We start from the raw sequence: 13,708 nt of genomic DNA, 5'->3' as shown, positions 1-13,708 counted from the left end.
TCGCTACTTATGGCTGCGTTCGACCACCGTTTAACAGTTGCTTGTGTTCCCCAACTCATCACAGTCAGCAGGATGTTGTATTGCACACTATCAGACAATAATTTATTGAATATTGTCAACTCATTCAAAAAATACTTATTTATCTTTGTGCTTCTTTAGCTTCTTGATAAGCTACCCTATTGCTATTTTTTCATGAAAATAATCACTGTAAGAAATAAAACAAATTTTTCACGATTTAACATGCTTTTTTCTTTGAAAATTCAAATGATCCATTCATTTTGCCGGCGAGTTTAGTAGTGCAACCAATGTTTCCAAATTGGAGTCCATTTTGGTGCACGGTTGGAGAAAATGGTTACATAGTGGGGACCACTAAGGATTAGCTGCAGGTGTCAGTGGTCATGTTCATCCACCGGTGGAGATAGCTAGTGGCTCTGTTTGTGTCCGGCCTAACTTACCATTGTCACAATAAAATTTCTCGTTGGTAGGATTTGTTCAATACGATGAGGTTCAGTATCAAAGAGAAACCATGATTGAAACCAAATTTGAAGGAAGAGATTAGAACCTGAAGTAGAATTAAATTGTATAGTCTTATCTGATAACACTGTTTGAGTATTTCCTGAACTATAACAGTACTTCCACTGCCTCTTGAAAGGAAAATACAGATATGAAACATTTTGAAACATATAAGTTTATGTTGAAAATCAAGAGCAAGGAAAACAAAAATAACTTCCCAAATTGGATATACAAGTAATACTATATATATTTAGTTTGTAGGTTAGAGACAGTGTTGAATGCAGTGTACAGCAGTGAAGTGTTTATGATTATTTATTATTATCTTGCTTGTAAAAAGAACATTTAACACCACAAAGTTGATATAATAATGTAGGGAAGATATATTTGGTATGCTTTCTGTGAAATTATGAAGAATACCACAGTTGAACCTCCGCACAACGAAGATCGATGTACTGTGATGATAACGTGATGTTTTCATACGGTCCCAACATTTTTCTATGTTAATAAGGTTAGTTGTTATTTATTACAGCAAGAAGCAATTTTAGAAATGCTATGTTGTAGTGATATGTCTCTTAACATTAAATTCAATCAATCAATCAATCAATCAATCAATCAATCAATCAATCAATCAATCAATCAATCAATCAATCAATCAATCAATCAATCAATCAATCAATCAATCAATCAATCAATCAATCAATCAATCAATCAATCAATCACTACCGATCTGCATACTTAGGGCAGTTGCCCAGGTGGCAGATTCCCTATCTGTTGTTTTCCTAGCCTTTTCTTAAATGATTGCAAAGAAATTGGAAATTTATTGAACATCTCCCTTGGTAAGTTATTCCAATCCCTAACTCCCCTTCCTATAAATGAATATTTGCCCCAATTTGTCCTCTTGAATTCCAGCTTTATCTTTATACTGTGATCTTTCCTACTTCCTTTCATAATTTTGCCGGTCATTTTAGTAGTGCAACCAATGGTTCCAAATTCGAGTCTGTTTTGGTGCACGGAAAGTTCTCAGAAAGTGATAAATTGGTCCTTGAGGATGTTAGCAGGTATGGCTAATGACCTAAAGATGAACCTTTAAAAATAGCCAGTCTTCTAGTGTGTATGAAAACATAGGTATGGCTTCTACTAAACATAAGTCAATAAGTCTGGAAACAAAATTAGCAGCGCTTAACAATTTGGATGACAGAATGAAATAGTAGCTGCAAAAAATATGTATTTTCATAATCTGCATAAGAAGGCAAAGAAATCGAGGAAAATATTACGGGCAAAAAAATTACCCCTATGTGAAAATAGCAGTTTCAGATGATGTGGATAGTGCTACAGTAAAATGATTCAGTGAAGTGAGGACTCAAAATGTTCCTATAAAACGTCGTATGATCTCCAAACAGCCCTTTATTTTTAAACACTAATCAGTAATACTGGTACAAACTTCAAAGATAACAACAGTTGGCTACAAGGCTTCAGGGTAGACATGCCATTGTCTTCAAAGTGGTGAATGGGGAAGGAAAACCTGCTCCCATTGGTGATGCCCTGAATTTAACAACACGATCTGCTTGCGCCCAAAAATATTTCCATATGGAGGTTCAACTTTGCCGGTAGATGGGGCCTTCATTCATTCCACTCCTGACCCAGTCGAATGACTGGAAACAGGCTGTAGATTTTCATTCATTCAGGTTCAGCTGTGTTTCCATTTCATGTAATATGTTTTACTATACTTATGGACTTGCTAATTTTATTATATCATAATATTATCTTAAATTCATAACAAGTTTTCAGCTTGAAAAAAGACTAATTGGGCAGTTATTTGACTTAAGATGTCATGACAGCCATTCATTGTATGACGTGAGCAGTTATTTCTTCTTTAGTCTTTGGTAGCTGTGGGAGTTACTAAAACAGTGCTGTCAGGTTGAACATAATGTTTAAAAAAAGACTGTTCAAAAAGTTCTAACTCAGATAAGAGAATGATTCAAAATCAACCTGCCTTGTCCACTATGCTATAATGTATCTCTGAATACTGGCTTATACACTGAACGGCATGAAAAATGCAACACTTCGATTTCTTTCAAAACTTTCAAATTTATTACACTTTTATGAAACTAATCCACTATCTTATGATAGAATATTGTGGTACAGTCCCATCTATGTGTCTAACAATGAAAATAAAAGATGATTTTAGACAAATTGAACCAATTAAGCCAGAGATGCACATTTCAAAGAAATATTGAATAAGCTCATGAAAGTAATGCACTTCTGTCTTGATGTTATACACTTCACAGATCTTGGAGATGATCTCGGGGACCTCAGTTCGCATCTTCAAAAGTGTGTATTGCCATCTCTTGCACCAATGATGGCATTCCACTTTTCAGGCATGCTCCTAATGCGGTAATGTCCTGTTGAGGAATCATCTCCCATTCTTCCAGGGGGGCGTTCCATAGGTCCTGTAGGGTCTCTGGATAGTGCTGACGGGCTCTTCTCCCCAGCTGGTCCCAAACGTGCTCAATAGGATTCAAATCAGGGCTTCGAGCAGGCCAAGACATAGCACAAATCCCAGTTTCATGCAAGAACTCTTGCACAATTCTCGCAACATGTGGGTGTGCAATGTTGTGCATTAGTATAAAATCATCACCAGTAAATGGAGCGAAAGGCACAACATGATCCAGAAGGATTTCCTCCACATACTGATGTCTGGTAAGGTTCCCATTCTCCATGAAGACCAAATCTGTCCTTGCAGCTGTATTGATTCCTGCCCACTCCTTCACAGAACCACCCTGAAAAGGCATCCTGAATGAGAATGTACAAGGATAATACCTTTTTCCTGGTCTTCTCCAGACTCTCTCTCTTCTGTCAGGTGATCGGAGGCCAAATCGCAACTCATCAGTGAACAGCACTTGATCGCATTGTTGTATGGTCCAGCCAAGATGTTCCCTTGTGAAACATAGTCGAGCCGTGTGATGCTGTCTGGTGAGTTCTGGACCTGTAGCAGATCTTTTGGAGTTAAGATTGGCTTCTTCCAGTCTTCTTCGAAGGGTTCTCTCACTCACAGTGACACCTCGAATTTGGTGGAGTCGATTCTGTGCTTCAACGACGGTGGTGTGACGGTTGCGGAGAACTTGAAGTTGTAAGAAGCAGTCATCTCTCTCCGATTTTGCTCTTTTTGGGCCTGATCATGGTTTCCTTGCAAAGCTTCCAATTACCCTGTACCTTCGTACGGTTCTAGAAATCATGGAAGGTGTAGTCCTCAACACTTCTGCAACATAATGAATGCTGCAACCATCTTCTACCAAAGCAACAGCTTTCACGGTTTGTTCAAGGCTTAACGACATGTTTACTCCAGAAAGCTGATTAAGACAATCACAGAAAAATCTTACAAACACATATGATTGAAAGGGGAACAATTAAAGATACAACAATAAGTGCTACAAGAGTGGGAAAACATTATTAGCTCACATCCAGCGATGTGTTTTCCAAGTTGCGTGGTGGGAGGGGGGAATTGAGGCTAGTGCAATAAATATTCAACTCTTCATTGTTTGCTCGCAGAGCAATTCCAATAACATCTCTCGCACTCTTTGAGTCCAGCTCTTCATAAGGGTGTAGTGGCATTATGTGACAAGCCTTTTGGTGATCTGCCTCCAGTATTCTCTGCTTTGGGCATGGCGACTTGCTTGCTTTAAACTCATCTTGGTCAAGCTCTTGATCTGGTCCATCCTTTGTAACGGTGCATGTCCTCTAGGTTTTCAGCCAATAATATAACCCGTCTTAAAAAATTGGTTGAAGTGCTCCATTTTGATTAAATAGATAATTCATTATTTTCATTCATTCATTATTTATTTACCATAAACCTTTACAGTATCTATGGAAGGCGAGGGGAAAAGGACGAGCCCCCTACACGTAGTAGTACACAGTAATTATACATCATTTACTGGGTGTTGCATTTTTGTGCCCCTTAGTGTATGACAATTTATAATGGGATTTGAACATTGAAATGCCACCACTGAAACAATTAGTCCATACAAGATTTTTCTTTCCTTCCAGCTTCACTGTTCTGTAAGTAGTGTGATAACACTGCCCATACACCTGTTACACCATTCCATTTGTGTCAGTTCATGGTTTATTGGCAAACAGATCATTTGTAGGACTAATCTGATAGCTTTCAAAGTCAAATATACAGAATATATATATTAAATGGTTTGTTTTAAATAGGTTGTCAATGATATGAAGTTTAGATATGCAAGCTAACCATCCCATATTAACTTACTGTCAAAGTTATGAACTTAATAGGATTAAAGTTACAGAGATACCAGTTCAAAGTTGTCTGATTGTGCTTCATTATACAAGCAGAACATTGGTATTGTTAGCCTTTAATGGGCCAGTTTCGATCCTGTCTCATCACCTATACAGTACCGGTATCGAATGAAAATTGATAGTTCTTGCAATACTTCGTCTTCATGGGCAACTCTCAGCTTAGGTGAAGTGTTGATTCAATTACAGCATTTAAAATTAACTGAGCAAGTCCTTCTTGAACAGCTTTTAGGGTTGAATTTATTGTTGGTTGTTACTTTTTTGAGGAGCATTAATGCTTTGAGCCAGATTGTAAGTTATATTGAGAGAAAGAAGCAATATTGGTTAGTACAGTTACACAAAAATAAAGAGGGAAATGGGATATTCTGAGGAATAACTTTCAGAGAAGAATCATCAAGATATTTTAGGTATTAGTAAACTGGTAACTTCAATTTTTTTCTTTTTAGAAGAATGGAAAGGAGTTTTTAAAACCATCCAGTGCAGCTTATTGTTTGAGAATCTATTCTATTGCTATTTGACTGGACCAACTCTGCTGTCTTGCAACCCGAGGAGCTGTACCTCCAAACATTACTTAGTGGGGTGTAAATTTGAAATGTACTCCAGAACCAAGGATTATTATACCTGATTATGTGTGTGCTAGGATGTGTGAAGGTGAAAACAGGGAGGTTGGTCCACATGCATTACCTATCACATCCAAGGTTACCAGCTCTGTGTGGGAAAATTAAAGATTAGGAAAGAAGTGTATTGCCATTATATGATTCTGTAGAATAACACACAGATTTGGTAACCTTTGATTAAAGACTATAACTGACATGCTTCATGCAAACTGGAAGTGAGATAGAAAAAGTGAGAAAGACAGTGCAAGATGAAGAGATACAGTGCTTTGTGAAGCAGGCAGCATTGTACGCTGGGAAAGGAAGGAAATACTGTAGGCAAAGACTCGGAGCTTCTTGATACAGCAAACAGAGATATTACAGAAAGGGAAAACATTTGCTATACGTTAGAGTGAAAATAAATTTACGTTGGCTTTGAAAATTGGGCATTTATTATTCTTTAATAACATAGCCCTTAAGTGGTCCTGTTATACAATATGACTCAAAAGAATGGGAAATTTTGAAATGTATTGTGATTAAAGTCAAGAACATTCCACCTGTTAATGCATACAACTTATTATATTGTCATTGATGACGCTCAGTCAAAAAGACATATTTTGTTTCCTATTAAGAAACATCTTCAGCTTAATAACATAAATTGACAAGATACACATTGACCCAATGTAATGAATTAATAAAAGGTTTGTAAAAACATGTAATGTTCTGTGGAGGATGTCTTCTTCTTATTATTATTATGAAGAAACACACTATGTCTATATATTGTGGTACTCTACTTGCAGATAATTAATAGCTTTAAAACTTTCAGCATTGTACTATGTATATTGTATGTTTCTTGTTGAAAAGTGAACTAAAATGCAGGGGAAACTCCTTGATTGAAAACTGTAGCTCAATATGGAAATCCTACAGTCATTCAATAGTAAAGCAAGTCAGGACCCATTCCAAAGGGATAAGCGGTGAACCTCCCATAACATCTAATATCACTGTAGTCATAATGTTATTACTGCGCATTTACAGCTGCATTGGACCACTGTAGTCAATTACTGTCTGGTCTTATATGATGTTTTATGGTTTTTCCCTTTCTGTTCTTCCAGTATTTCTTCATTCTATCTGATCTTCATTTTCATTCTTCTTCTGAAAATACCCTTTTATTTGTTTCTCTTTTACATATCAATTTTCGGTAGGAATCTGATTTTACTATTCTTCAACTTATTTACTTTGATTTATTCTTTAAATCCTCCCGTGTTATGTCTAATTCTTTCATGTCTTCTTTTATTTCTTTTATCCAGACAGGTTGTTGTTTTTGTTTCCAAAGCTTCTCCAACATTCTGCATATTTACCTGTCTTGAGGTGTTCTCAACAGATGACCAAAGAATGATATTCTCTTCTTTCTTATGAAATCCATTATAGGTTCTATTTCCCGATGTACTGCTGCATTTGGGATGACACACCATTCTCCTTCTTTTTGCTACTTCTTATTAATGCATGTTCTTACTATTCTTTTCTATTTTTAAAATTTTGTCTATGTTTTGCCTTAGTTTAAAAAAATGTTTCACTTCCATAAGTTATTTCAGTTTGAACTTTTTCAGTCTTATAATGTTTCAATTTTGTATTTATTGACAAACATTTCTTGTTGCATGTATTTCTGGTTACTTTTTGGGCTCTGGATAATTTATTCGTTCTCTCTGTCCAAGAAATGTTTTCATTTAAATTGTATGATTATACTTTATCCAAGGTATTTAAATTGTTTAACAATTTGTATTTCATTCCCACATATTAGAACACTGTACTGATTTCTGTATTGAGTTACAGTTTTCAGTCAAAGAGTTTTACCTGCATTTTAGTTCACTTTTCAACAAGGAACATATACATAGTACATTTCTCAAGGTTTTAAAGCTATTAATCGCCTGCAAGTAGAATGCCACAATATACAAAGACATAGTGTATTTCTTCTTTAGAAGAAGAAGACATCTACCATGCAACATTATGTGTTTTTACAAATATTTTATTAAATCATTACACATGTTTTTAATTCAATGAGTATCTTGTCAATGTATGTTATTAAGCTGAAAATGTTTCCTAACATGTCCTTATGATTAAGTGTCATCTATGACAATATAATGAATTGTATGCATTGAAAGGTGGAAAGTTTCAAAGTAGATTAGTTTCATGTTACGTTCTTTCATGGTTTCGACTTTAATTAGTTAGCATAATTGCGGATACCTAATAATGAAGTTTAATATGTGAAATGATATTCTGCATGACATATAAGTGCTCCTCACAACTTCTTGCCATTTAATAATAATAGAGCAGTAGAGTGGTATGGAATGTGCCTTTGTAGTCAAAGTATGTTACATGAATGGCAGTGTGAAGCCTTGCATTCAGAATTTTGGGTGGCAGAGTCATATAACATCAGCACATGGAATTAACACCTGCCTAATTTTCCACAACACATTGACATCAATGGCAGCTGTACTGCTACAAGTGTTTGCCAACCATATCATTTCAATGAAAAGTGAGGTTATATGGCCCCCAAGATCACCTGACCTTATAATATGACCTTTTTTTTCTTTGGGTCATCTTAAGAGCAAGAATTCCCGTACTTAACCTGCTATGAAGGAAGAACTGATTCCTTTGAAATGGTACATCGAGAAATGACACTGTCCCTAAGAGAGTGCTAGAATGTCTGCAGAGGGAAAGTGGTCATCTATTTGATATCTTAAAGAAAGAAGCTACTATGAAATTTAGCAGTGGCACACTCTGTATAAAGTAAATAGCATTAATATTTATAAGGTAGGCCTATATACTATTCTATTCCATTACTCTCTGTTTGAAAATTTCCCTTTCTTTTGAGTCACTCAGTATAATCCACAACTGTTACTAATTAACAAAAGAGACTGATATTATAACCACACTTTCAACAACACGCTGAAAATTGAAAGCTATAAGTTAATTGAAAGTGGGCTAATTTAGATATCATAGTACTTACTGCATATGGCAGAAAACTATGTGTTGATAGGAATGTTTGTCTATGATCTAGGGAATCACTGATTACTGTCCATTGTTCCTGGTAATATTTTCAACCAATGGGGAAAGCTCCGAGTCACAGAAAAATCATACGTAATGGGAAAATATGAGGAAGGTACAGTATACTCTACTGGAGTACAACAAGCAGCGTCAACTCTACCATACTGGATGTGAACCTGTGGCAGTGTGATGCAGACAGAGTTTAAGGCTCATTAATAAATCTTCACAGACAATGTTCAAGGAACGAAACCTTGAAGTCTTTATTTGGGGAACAAAGATCAGGGAATCATAAGCATTGGTAAGAATAAATTGCCATATATGCAGTTTTCAAAAGCAGTCTAGAAAAATGTTATTCCAGAAAAAAATAGAAGGAAATTTCTTATCCTACTCTGTAACTGACAAGTTTTATTTAGTGGTCAGTAGAAATTAAGCTTCCTGTCTGTATTGGGATTCCCAAAAGACCTTAGGTTTAAATGTGAAGGGGGTAGTCAGATTTGGAAAGGGTTAAGAAAGTCTATTCAACACTCCACATCATATGATGTTGTGATGTAAAAGATCTCTGGTGATACATTTCAAAAAATTTATTTAGAATTCAATAATAGCTTTCCCAATAAATAGACTTCTGGTTTCTATACCATTTGGTGGACTAAAATGGAACATTGAAATTGATATGCAGATAGTCTAAATGGTGATAAATCAAGGTGCCTGGTAACTGAGGCCATGAGGAAACTTTTGAATACTGCGAACAGATGAGAGGACAAACTATGTATGTAAAGTATAGGCCTACTAGAAAATGAGTCCAGCCTCACATCTATTTCCAACCACCCTTCCATTTAGGTTGAAATGAATTGTAACATTTACTCGGAAACCTCTTAACTTTCTTTCTAGGACAGTTCAGTGAATAATAGAACAGATCTAAATTCAAATGATTCTTGAATCTTGAGACCAAATATTACAAACTAACAACAACTAGAAGATGCTTGTCTGTTTGAAAACAATTGTATTTTCATATGAAAATTGGTATCTGAACTGAATAATGTCCACTGGGAGAAAATTACATTTGAATGGTCTATTTAACTGCTTTTGTGGTCTTTTGAACTGCAATAATAAAATCTTAATTGTATTTGTCTGTGAGGAAAAATTAAAAATGCCATAAAATTCTGTTCTCTTTCTCACTGCTCATGTATCATCCATCCTGTACTTTGATGCTGGCAAGATCATTACCCCAGGCTTCGTGCCATTGTTGTTGGTCATCTGGGTACTGTTCGTTGCAGTGGTCATGTTTGTCCGTGCGGTGGTCGTAGTTTTCGCTGCAGCTGAAACGCCAAGGCCAAGGCCTAGGCTTTCCGTGCCGGCTACGACGCGATACACTGTTCCAGCCGCACGGGCAGCACGGTCAGCCGTCCTCTGATTTATAAATGAGCCAATCATGTCAGCATAATCAAATACAAAAAATCAATTTATGAAGCTCAGTGGAATCCTGCTGGAACAGTACGTTATCTGAGAGCAAAGTATGCATATAAACATGTCACAATAGAGAATGTCACCTTTACAATACAAACTAAAACAGCAAGATTCTGTAGTTACTGAATAAAACTGAAGGTGTTTGGGTACAATTACATCTAGTCTTATACTAATTATTGTATTTCAAAATTCTACAAATTCTGATATTCATCCTCATCAATATCCTATTATTATTATGTATTATTTTATTTCCATATCTATGTATAAGAAGCAGATGGAGAGCAGTGACTTGATGTGTAAGAATGCTTCGGTAGAATTGGTACACAAATACATGGGTCCAAAATGTTCTTCAGCAGTCTTCATCAGTGCAGGATGCAATAAGAATGGTGGTGGTCATTGTTGCCAAGTAAATACTGTAGATCATATTTTGAATATGTTTCACAGTTAATGTTCTTCAAAAACATTTACCCTCTTGGCTTTAAAAGTTCTGAAGCAATTTTTGAAACAATTTGCTGTACATCGCACCGACACAGATGTCTTATGGTGATGATGGGATAGGAAAGGGCTAGGGGTGAGAAGGAAGCAGCTGTGGCCTGGCGTGAAAATGGAAAACCCATGGAAAACCATCTTCAGAGCTGTGGACAGTGGGATTCGAATCCAATGTCTCCTGAATGCAAGCTCACAGCTGCGCGACCCTAACCACACGGCCACTTGCTTGGTGTTCTGAAGTTTGACCCAGCCTTAACATTAGATAACTGCACCTTTCATCCATTCTCTTGTCTCGCCTATCTTCCTTCTCCCTTTCTCTCAGACAGCATTCACTTGTCAACAATGATGACCACCATTCTAGCCCACCCGGTGGCAATGATCGTTAAGGCATCAAGTCTATAACTGATATCATGATTAGCTAGTTTGAGTCCCAATGGTTGAAAAAATTCTCACCATCAGAATGTTGTATGACATAAATTTCAATTGATCCGCATTGATCCGTATTGATAATTAATAGGGGTAAGAGTGGGTGAATAGGTGGAACCACACTTACCCCATCAGAATATTGGATGTCAGAGTAAGAGATTGCATGCCAAAAGCCTGGATTCAATTCCAAAATCTCTCCGCAGTGTTCATAAGGAGTGGGGGCATACGACGCTGTTGATGGTGATTCGTCCATCGGATGGGGATGTGAAGCTTTGAGCAGACACATTGGTGTTATTCGACAGGAGTAGGCTATGTGCCGACACTGGGTTTCACCCTCTCCCTACATCATAATCATCATCCCATATCCACATGCGAGGTCACCTAAGGGCGACAAATAGAAAGACCTGCACCAGGCGAGACGAACATGTCCTAGGACCCTCCCGGCACTAAAAGCCATACGATAAGTGAGTACCACCATTCTTATTCTATCCTCCACTAACGAATGTTGCAGCTGAGAATTTTGGATCCATGTATTTCATTTGTGTGAACCGTACTCTATTTCTATGTGCCTACAGAACAGGTCACTGCTCTCCATATGTATTTCACTCCTGTTAGCCTTCTTACCTGGGCCTTTAATTTAATATCATTATTTATGTTGTTTTCTTAAGAACTGATGCATCTTTTGCTTTAAAGAAGAATTGAGTAAGACTTTATGAAATATGTAAAACCTGAACACAATAAAACAGGTAATGAACTTGGAACAAGGTGTAATTTCAGGATTGTAAATACCTACCTGGAATATGTGTAGAGTTAGGAAGAAGCTAGAATGTTTTTAATAGTGTTTACACTTATTGTGATTATACTAGGCAAACAGATTATGAATTTCCATTCCACACGATAGTTGCTGTGTGGTCTGTGCAGGTTATACTCACAGCCAGATGCCAACATGAGTCCATGCTTTACCAAACTGAAACTTCAATACTAGAGTCACTATTACACGAAATCAGCTTAATTTCCTGTATCAAATCTTATTTACATTAAATCAGTTAAAAGAAAATAGAACATGTTTCATTCCTTAGGAATATCTTCAGCTATATAACATTGCTTAGGTGAAATTACAAATAATTTTCTTCTTCTCAAAAAACCATCTTAAAAATAGTACCTTTGTTATGCTTACAACAAAACTAATTTAAAAATAATTAAAATATGGGGGGAGGGCTGAGTGGGGTGGTGAAATGGGTCTAGTGGGTCTAGAGTCTAGTTGCTGCTAGACCTCTCCAGAGACACAGTAGGTTGCCAACATAGCAAGACTTTGGGGAAGCTTTTTCATAACATCAATAAGATAGCAATCAGTTTCAGAGGATCCCTTAATAAACAAAAATTCAAGAGACACATTTTCACCAAATTTCATTAAATGATAATACTCACCTCGGAAAAGAAGAGCAGCTGAAGAGAGCAGTTTTTAAATTAAGATGGAACATCGACATGAAAAAAATCCTTTTCAAAAACTTTTTTGAAAAATGAATAAACTAGGAAAAACATACACATCACATATGAACAAAAGTGCTGTATACTAACAAATTTTTAACATCTATTTAAGAGAATAGGAAATTGTTTTAAACTAGGTTAGAACATGAGTAGATCCATCTTCCCTTCCCATTTCACTGCCCCACTCAACCCTCCCCACATATTTTAATTATTTTTATATTTTTTAAATTAGTGTTGTTTTAAGCATAACAAACGTACTATTTTAAGATGGCTTTTTGAGAAGAAAATTCTTTGTAACTTCATTTAAGTTATATTATGTATCTGACAGTGTTCCTAAGGAATGAAGCATGTTCTACAAATAATTAATTTGCTTAAAGCAAACATACAGTATCAAATAGGTGGAAGTTTACTTTTACTGATTTCATGTAAAATAGTCACTAGTCACTGAAAGGTCACACTTTACAGTAAGTAACTTTATGGCCATTTGTACAGAGCTGTAAAAAAACTATGATTGTTGAGAAAGATGCTGAAATGATTTTCTAGTGTCATCGAGAACTACTTCTGTGAACAGTGTGGACTGTCATCTCTGCTTCATATTTTAAACAATTCCTAAGATTTGTTAACTAATTTATGAATTTCAATACAACTTGGAACTTGACCATCAGGGTATTTTTCTTGAAATAATCTCCTGTCAGCACAAGCCAATTCTGTATGCACATATGAAAATCCACATCCTGTTTCCAGTCATTTGAGTGGGTCAGGAATGGAATGAATGAAGCCCCCATCTGGCGATGGGAGTAGGAACTATGCCAGCTGCCGAAGTGTGTCACACCTCTCTGCGGCAATGATTAATAGCTGACAGATGAAATGATATTGGAGAGTGTTTCTGGAATGAAAGATGACAGGGAAGCAGAGAAAAACCTGTCCTGCCTCCGTTTTGTGCAGCACAAATCTCACATGGAGTGACCGGAATTCAAACCATGGAACCCAGCGGTGAGAGGCTGGTGCACTGCCGGAGGCTTCTCTGTACACACATATCAATCCACCTATTGTAGAATAGAATACTTGGCCTATTATTATTCTTAGCTTTCTTAATACATTATGCTATATTTATATACAGTTTCAGCAGCTCAGACTGATAATGCAGTTCTCATGAAGCTCGGGATTCCTGGCTCATTGGCTGTGGCCTTGGCCAACATCGCAGCTGGACTGGATCCACCATGCAATTCAAACTCTGCTCACCCAGTACATACGTAACGGAAATGGAACCAATAAGTGTAAGGGTATACAACATAAAGGATAGAAGCTAGCAAGGAGGATAGAACATGCACAAAGGAACACTATGATAAGTCAGTGCAGGTAAAGGGAGCAACAATAAG

General features: G+C 36.6%; 1 protein-coding gene across 1 annotated transcript in view; it reads right to left on the bottom strand.

The window, feature by feature from the left end:
- Positions 1-13,708, bottom strand: part of LOC136872270 (uncharacterized) — a 141,418-nt gene that overhangs the window by 20,701 nt on the left and 107,009 nt on the right. Inside the window, exon 6 of the mRNA XM_067146094.2 lies at positions 9,687-9,869. Within this exon, the coding sequence (XP_067002195.1) occupies positions 9,687-9,869 (183 nt within the window). The remainder of the gene's footprint in view (positions 1-9,686; positions 9,870-13,708) is intronic.

Source organism: Anabrus simplex, chromosome 1 (genome assembly GCF_040414725.1).
Source record: "Anabrus simplex isolate iqAnaSimp1 chromosome 1, ASM4041472v1, whole genome shotgun sequence".
NCBI lineage: Eukaryota > Metazoa > Arthropoda > Insecta > Orthoptera > Tettigoniidae > Anabrus > Anabrus simplex.
The sequence above is the reverse complement of the archived record's forward strand: the minus strand, read 5'-3'. Positions and strand labels throughout refer to the sequence as shown.